At 37.4% G+C, this 9,057-nt stretch overlaps 1 protein-coding gene across 2 annotated transcripts in view; it reads left to right on the top strand.

Moving 5' to 3' along the window:
* Nucleotides 1-9,057, top strand: part of LOC106878962 (uncharacterized) — a 29,495-nt gene that overhangs the window by 9,517 nt on the left and 10,921 nt on the right. The window contains exon 2 of one of the 2 annotated variants that reach the window (XM_014928340.2): nucleotides 3,800-3,908. In XM_014928340.2, the coding sequence (XP_014783826.1) occupies nucleotides 3,800-3,908 (109 nt within the window). Of the gene's footprint in view, nucleotides 1-3,525; nucleotides 3,909-9,057 lie in introns of those variants that run through there. The other variant, XM_014928339.2, reaches the window with a different exon arrangement.

Here is a 9,057-nt window from a genome sequence, read left to right on the forward strand (position 1 = left end):
AAAAGTGGAGGTTTTACCCCAAAATTTGTGTAACAATTAGAAAATGGAGGATAATATGCTGAACCCAACTACTTGCAGACAGTGTATCCCGTTGAATTCATTAATTTAATTCATAGCAAAAGTGACAAAAAAAAGGAAGAAAAGAAAAAGAAAGAAAGAACCAAAGCACAGGTGTCTATGGCAGACTATGTTATTTTGCCAACATGGTTTACATATAGAAGTACAAAGTACATAAGGAATTAGAGGATGAACAGAAGTTTAATCTTACAGCTGTTTCGGCCTAGTTTTAATAAGCCCCATTCTATCCGAATATTCCTTTCCGGAGTGATTATCGGATGACATTTTGAAATATATATATATATATAGCTTCCTTCAGTTTCCGTCTATCAAATCTACTCAATACTTTGGTTAACCTGAGGTTACAGAAGAAGATACTTGCCCAAGGTGCCACGCAGTGGGACTGAACCCGGAACCATGTGGTTGAGAAGCGACCTTCTTACCATACAGCTACGCAAGCCAACTCTCTTCCGCGAACCAATATGGCTTTTTGACATGTACTGAGCTTTCGTTCGCAATCATAGCCACCATCTCGACCGTCCCATCTTTTGATCGGATGGCACATTCAGAATGCGGCAAATGGAGGCAGAGAGAGCTACATCAGCACTGGGCTAGTTCTCATTTTCAGCTAAGTAGATTTGAGCAATATGGAATAAGTTGCTTTGCACAAAGACAAAGCTGGCCGCCCGCTCTATGAATCTGAGCCACGACTTAATAACCGTGAGCTGTACATCCCTAATCACTAGGACTTGCACCTTCAGATCCTTTATGTTTGAATATCAAATTGATATTTGCTCTTGAAACCGCACCTGAATAAAATATCCATGTGTATAATATTTATGGTGCTATACAAACCGTAGAACTGCACAAGCTATAATATTTTGCTGCAGAGAAACTTCACAACGATACTTGTATGTTACAAACACAGGGTTTGTCGGTCACCACACACGATGTTTCGATCTGACCTATGCCCTTCAGTGATGAAACACCGAACGTTCTGACCCAAACCGAAAAATGCTTGTTCCGATCTAGAAATCTTACAGCTAGTGCCGTTCCACGTTTGTATATACTTTATAAATGTTATACACATCTATTCTATCTATGAAATTATTAATTTTGTACGTTTTTGCTTAAATTAGCATACTCCCAACAAAAAAATATCTGAATTGCTCTACAAAACCTCTGATTTGTATACAAACCTAACTGTTGCATTACTTTTATATATTTCATACTTTATTCCTATATTAATTTTTTCCTTATTCTTTTTCCCTTTCTTTTCGGTTTTCAAACCTTTCTTTGTTATTTTCTCTCTCTCTCTCTGTGTCTGTCTCTCTTTTTCTTTTTACTTCAAGCTATCAGGAAATTCCTATCTTTTTTTTCCTCACTGTAGCACTCTCTTTTTCAGTTTTGAACATATAACAACCACACCAAACTTGATTGCAGCTAAATTTACTCTTCATTTATTGATTTAACATCCTTTCTTTACTCTTATCTTTGGTGTCATAGGTATGTCTATACTCTTAGCTTTAGTTTCATAGATATGTCTATAAGCATGATGGAGTATATTTCTGCTTCTACCTCACCAATCTGTAAAACAATTTTTTCCAAAGTTCAATGTCTAACAGATACATCTGGATCCAACAAGCCTATAACATTGCATTAGTTAACGCGACTCTGACACACTTGTACTTCACCTGATCCACATATTTAATCCTACATATTTTAAGCTCGCTCTTTGGGGTGTCTTCTCCATGTTTGCCTCCCCAAGGCATTGTCACTTCAACTATATATGTGTGTGTGTGTGTGTGTGTGTGTGTGTGTGTGTGATTGAGTGTGTGCGTGTGTGTTTATTTTTTAAAACTTAGTTCTTATTTTATCGGCCACTTTTGCCGAACTGCTAAGTTACGAGAACGTAAATACACTAACATCGGTTGCCAAGCGGTGGTGGGGGACAAATACAGACACAAAGACACACACACATAGGTATATAAATATATACATATATCCGTTTCCATCTACCAAATCCATTCACAAAGCTTTGGTTGGCTCGAAGCTATCGTAGAAGACACTTACTCAATGTGCCATGCAGTGAGACTGAATCCAGATTCATGTAGTTGGGAGGCAAGCTACTTACCACATAGCCACCCCTGTTATACATATGCATATACATACATACATACATACATACGTACGTACGTACGTACGTACGTGTGTGTGTGTGTGTGTGTGTGTGTGTGTACATATATCTTTATGTACATATGGATAAACAAATAGAGGGAGAGAGAGAGAGACAGACAGACAGACAGAGAGACCGATGGGCGGATAAATATGGATATATTTATATACATAAATATTATTTTACTTGTTTCAGTCATTTGACTGCGGCCATGCTGGAGCACCGCCTTGCATTATATGCATTTAGATATGTTTATAGATATGTAAGATACATATCTAAATATACATATATTTAGATATGAACAGGTATCAAAATATTTATGCATATGCTTATGTGTATGTATGTATGTATACATGTATGTATGTATGTATGTATATATCTGTGTATCTGGTTTCAAAATTTGCGGAGCCTTTTTTCCATCGGTAAATCTTAATGGTCACCCAACCACCCTAATGTTAATATGTTGTGTGTGTGTGTGTGTGTGTGTACGTGCGCATCTATAAAAGTATAAGTATGTGTGTATATCTATCTATCTATCTATCTATCCATCTCTCTCTCTCTCTCACTCTCTCTCTCACTCTCTCTCTCTCTCTCTCACTCTCTCTCTCTCTCTCTGTATATATATATATATATATATATATATAGAGAGAGAGAGAGAGAGAGAGGGGGGGGGAGGAAGTGAGAGAGTGAGTGAGTGAGGAGAGAGTGTGAGAGAGACAGATGTATGTATGTATGTATGTATGTATGAAGTGTTTCTGTTTACAAGTAGATGTGTTCAAATAATATTTGCAGTGTTTATCAAAGAGTCATGCAGGACACGATATGTAAATAAACATAAAGTATACATGATCTCAAAACGCCTTAGAAACTTCGTCCAATTGACTCTACCCAGTCGCTCTTGTTTGCTCATCATCTTCGTAATGAGTTCCTAAGTGCTATCTTTGCCCGCCCTTGTTGATACTGTACACCTTTGCGCCTTGCCTTTTTAAACGTTAAGCCACTTCATTTGCATATCGAGCGAGCAATTCTTTAATTCTTTTCGTCACTTCTCAGATGTTTTTCTTTCTTTCTGTCCTTATTTTTCTTTTCACTTTCTTATTTTCTTTGTTTCTGTTTCTGTGAATTATTTCAGTCTTGATTTCTTTTCCTTGTTTTTTGTCTTCTGTTTTTTTCTTCTCTACATTGTCACGTCGTAATACAAAACATGTTCTACAGGGTGGCTAGGATGTAGGCGTTTGCCTTTAAATAACAAGTTTTGCCTAGCAACTTTCATATTCTACGCTAATCCTCCTAAACGTAAGAACCAAACTTTAGCAAGAATTTGCAGCTAATTGTCAGAAAACTAAGCACTTCAAAATTATATAGTCAATTATTTGCCAGTTTTCATAACCCGGTAACATGATGGGAAACGGACTTTTCTGGTCCACATTCACAGCATTGTTTCTGCTTTCGGCCTATAGCCTAACAGCATCTGCTCAGAACTATCGAATGTGCGATGGGAATCGAACTGGTACTTTTGCAGATCCTTCTGACTGTCGATTTTTCATTTTCTGTCTTAATGGCCAGCCCAAACGTTACCAGTGCCACAATCAACAAATATATTCAACCAAAACGAAAACCTGTGTGTCTGCAAACGAAGCCATTGGAGAATGCACCAGTGTGTTCAAACGAACGAGTAAGTTTTATATAAGCTTTAATCATCTTAATGTTCTTTGTTTCCATCTACAGCCATAGCAAAAGATTCGTTGCTTTTCTGAAATTGCTGCTCCTATGTTACTCACCGTCTAGATCTATTTTCCGAACGGTATATCCTTCTTTTGTCATCTGTATAATATCGGCGGCGAGTTGGCAGAATCGTTTGAGCCTCGGACAGATTGCTTGGCGGTAGTTGATCCAACTCACTGCACTCTGAGTTCAAACATCATCACGATCAACTTTGCTTTCATCCTTCTGGAGTCTGATAAAAAATGTACTAGTTTAAGGTAGTGGCTGAAAATATGGAACTGTAAGTTCGTCAGACTGGATGCCTTGCGGTATTCGTTCTGGCTTCTCAGATACCGCAAAGGGCTACTCGGGTTGTGGGCTTAACCTGTAGCTCTGTTTAACATCACCACCGGACACTTTAAGTGCCTTTATGAGAATCCGCTCTGTTTCAAACATTTGGGACAGGTTTCTAGTTTGAGGATATCTTCTTCCTTTCCTCGCACCTCTCGGTGGACTGGTGGGATGACTGTAACGGCTAATGGGCCTGCTTCCCCGCCTCCCGATTAAGATAACTTTAAAAAATCTTTTAACGATATCTTAAGGTCTTCTTCCTGTTTCTTCTATATTGTATTCCACTGGAACTTCATGCTTGCTTCATGTTATATTTATTACTCTAATGCAGTTATTATAACTTCCTTCTTAGATCTAGAGGAACAAACAAGCTTTTGGAAGTGCGTTTAATACGCTGTTTGCATTACAAATAGCAATTCGTTAGCTACGTTCCGACTGCGCAGCACGTCTCTCAGAAAGAGGTGACATGCCCAAGACTCATAGTGTGTGTGTGTGTGTGTGTGTGTGTGTGTGTGTGTGTGTGTGTGTAGTGACATGTTGCAACAACCCGCTAGAAATGGTTGTCAAACTTTCCTCAAATCACACTCTACCATCTTTAAAAGAGCAGATAGAATAATGTAGTATGCGATATACAAAAAGATGGGATAGTCTTGACTTGAACGCTTTTGATCATAAGTCTGCTCAGGCGGAACTAACCTAAGGTTAGGCAACAACGACATATTCAATAAAACGTTAGGGCCAAGTGACACGCTTTGATCTTGGATAAGACAGTATTTTGGGGGAAAGAGAGAAAGATGGAGAGAGGAGGGAAAGAGAAAGAGAATGACTTTCTTAGGAATATTAGAAGAAAATGAGCGCTCAAAATTGCGATAATATTCTCAAGTGGCATTGGAACAAATTACAGTAAAAAATTAAGTAAAATAAAATCAACAGTGGCGTCTGCGTAATCCAAAACAAAGAATCAGTTTCGACATGTAGCGGAGAGTTTACCCTTTTCCTTCCTACTAACAGTCTGTCGAGGAACCATTCTACAACGTTATCATTATCCTCATTATTTCTCCTATCATAGTGATTACATTCATATAGCAATTACCTTGCCTACCATTGATGCACTCACTCGTGCACTTCTTTCGCTAGCTAAAATTTTTGTTGCTACTGTCATCTCAGCGAAAATCAAAACCGTGTCCAGCATAGTCTTTAACATATAGGAAATGCTTAAGAGGCAGCGTGGAAATGAGAGATGAATATGATGGTGGTGATGGTGGTATTGGTCTTTTATAGAAGTATTTAGCGGCAAAATTGAATGTCTTTCATGCCGAACAGCTGCAGTCGCATGTAGGACAGATTCGGCTATTAGTCGTGTGAGAATGCCTAGCCCTCTTACTCAATAATAATAATAATAATATTAATAATAATAATAATAATAATAAATTCTATTTTATTGGCCACAAGGGCTAATATAAATCAAAAACATGTAAGGACAAAGACAGGGCGAAGGTTACAAAGGGTTTTGTCCGAAAGGTAGAAAACGTTCGTGTAAACAGTAAGAAAAACAGAGAAAGATATAACAAATAAAACTCCCAACAGGGGGAGGCGCTTCGAAAGGTTACACGTGGAAAAACCCCATAAAAGCCACGGGAGCCTGGTCAGAAAAATAAGAAAGGGGTATAGAGCCTTTTCTCCTTTTACATTACCTTTTTTTCTACAGGTGTATTCTCAGAATTGGTCCGTTTATACTGGCCATTCTTCCAACATAATAATAATAATAATAATAATAATAATAATAATAATAATAATAATAATAATGATGATTAGCGTGTCGGACAAAATGCTTAGCAGCATTTCGTCCGTCTTTACATTCTCAATTCAAATTCCATCAAAATCGACTTTGCCTTTCATCCCTTCGAAGTCGATAAAATATGTGCCAGTTAATCACTGGGGTTGATGTAGTCAATTAGTTCCCTCCCCAAAATTTCAGGCCTTGTACCGGTAGTAGGAAGGATTATTATTATAGCTTTCGATAAACATGCTCTTACAAGTTCGTAAGTTTCTAAAACATATCGAGTTACTTTCTGCATTGAATATACTTAGTCTAGTGCTTTTGCGAACAAGTTATAGAGATGGAAATGAAGAAACTTTACATATGCGTTTTTCTCTCGTTTAGGCGAAGAAAAGTTCATATATTTTGAATTTTTTAATAATGTTCAGATAATTTAAAAGTTATTATGAAGGCGGCGAACTGGCAGAATCGTTAGCACGCCGGGCAAAATGCTTAGTGGCATTTCGTCCGTCTTTATGTTCTGTGTTAAAATTCCACCGAGGTCCACTTTGCCTTTCATCCTTTCGGGATCGATAAAATAAGTACCAGTTAAGTACTGGCGTCGATGTAATCGACTTACGCTCTAGCTCGAATCTGCTGGACTTGTGTCAAAATTTGAAATCAATTCAAAAGATATTTGTAGATTTAGCATCCACTGAGAGTTGTAGGAGTGACTAGAGAAAGGTGGTAGGAACATTTACACCTACATTTCTAGAAAAGGAAACTCCTGTAGTTATAATTAAGACAAAACGAAAAAGAATATTAAAGCTTCATTAACCATAACACAAATAGTTTGAGACTCGAAACGAAAAGTTAAAACTGTTAAACACAGCCTCGAAAACTTAGAATCCTTAGGAAAATGTAACGTTAAACCTGCTTTAGTAAAATTGCATATATAGGTGTGTGTGTGTGTGTGTGTGTATGTGAGTAGGGCCGTAGCTTAGAATTTACTCATGATCGTGAAATTGTGGTTTCGATTCCCTGACGGGGGGGGGGGTTGTGTTCTTGAGCAAAACACTTCACTACACGTTGCTCCAGTCCACTCAGTTGGCAAAAATGAGAGTAATCTAGCGACGGACTGGTGTCCCGTCTAGTGGGAAAACATAATCGCCGTAGAATTCGGGAAACCGGACTTATTAACCTATAGCTCAGAAAAGGCCTTCATCCTTGTTTTGATGTGTGTGCGTGTGTGTGTGTGTGTGTGTGTGTGTGTGTATAAGTAAAAATACAAAAAATAAGGATAACTTAATAAATGTTATTGGAAAACATGTCGGTGCTAAATGCTAGAGGCAGGCTTTATTTGGTTTTCTTGTTTAATTTATATTTTCCATAAAGTAAATTACAACTTATAGCAAATGTTTATATTTATATGTATGTGTGTATATAAAATATTACATATATATAAACATTTGCTAGAAGTTGTAATTTACTTTAAGGAAAATATAAATTAAACTAGAAAACGAAATAAAGCTTGCCTCTAACATATTTAGCACCGACATGTTTTCCGATGACCTTTACTAAGTTATCCTTATTTTCTATTTTTTCTTAATTTAAAAAATTGTAACGGTAATTTATGGACACCCTGTATATCTATATATGTGTGTGTGCGTGCACGCACATATATAGGCATATATGTATATACATACATTCATAGGTCTCTCTCTCTCTCTCTCTCTACATATGTGTGTGTGTGCGCGCGCGTCTGTGTGTATGCATATAAATACTAGTTTGTTGCCTGAAGAATCCCTTGACTGAGAGTTGTTGTTATTGTTTTACTGGAACTGGCAGATTGAACTTAGCAGAAATATAATCTAAGTGAGAGTTTTTGCCACTCTTGTGCTTGATATAGTATGCCACCGATCTTGCTGACCTGGTCATCGCGCTAAAGTTATTGAGTATTAAAAGGCACACAAAATAATAGCAAAGAGGCCCTTCATCTTGCTTGGAGAATGCAGGACTTCAGCCTCTTTCCTGGTATCTTTCAGTCTGCATCATCTTCCAAGAGGCATCTTGTATAGCAAGTTACACATAGACTTGCTTTGAGGCCCTGGAATGGGGTTTGACTATGACCGTTATGCAGGAGCTATATGAGATTTAGAAGTATTGTTAGAATTATTGAATAAAAAGAAATCATACCAGCAAAATGTTTGTAAGCGTTTTCAAATACTATGGAAAATTGTTTCACATTTGAATTAGTATACATATTCCTATCTGCTATAAGCACAAGGCCTAAAATTTTGAGGGAGGTGGGGGCTCGTCGATCATAACTCTAGTGTTCAACTGATACTTATTTTATTGACCCCGAAGGATAAAAGGCAAAGTCTACCACGGTGGAATTTAAATACAGAAAGTAAAAACGGAAGAAATACCGCTATGCACTTTCTCCGGTGTGCTAACGATTCTGCCAGCTCGCCGCCTTTGTACATATTGGTTTCAAAGTTTGGCACAAGGCCAGCAGTTTCGGGGGAGGGGTAAGTCTATTACACTGACCCCAGTGCTCAGTTGTTACTTATTTTATCGACCCCGAAAGGATGAAAGGCAAAGTGGACCTCGGCGGAATTTGAACTCAGTAGGTAAAGCCGGACGAAATGCGGCTAAGCATCTTGTCCGGTGTGCTAACGATTCTGACGGCTCCGCTGCCTTTCAGCTTTTATACATATTGACATTAAATTACGTATACTTTAAGTGTTGTAACCAGTAACTGCAACAATATTGGAAGACAATTATATTTCATACAAAATGCATACTCGTAGTATGCAATTATAACTTAGAGAAGGTATGACGCAATTGCAAATAGCAGCAATAAAAAAGAATATATTTTTTCCTTGTTTCATGTTTAAATTTGTTGATGTTAGTAAAAATATTCAACCATAATGCTCTCTGAATTAAACTGTTAATTTATATAGATTTGATATATATATATATATATATATATATATATATATATATA

Source organism: Octopus bimaculoides, chromosome 11, assembly GCF_001194135.2.
Source record: "Octopus bimaculoides isolate UCB-OBI-ISO-001 chromosome 11, ASM119413v2, whole genome shotgun sequence".
Taxonomy (NCBI): domain Eukaryota; kingdom Metazoa; phylum Mollusca; class Cephalopoda; order Octopoda; family Octopodidae; genus Octopus; species Octopus bimaculoides.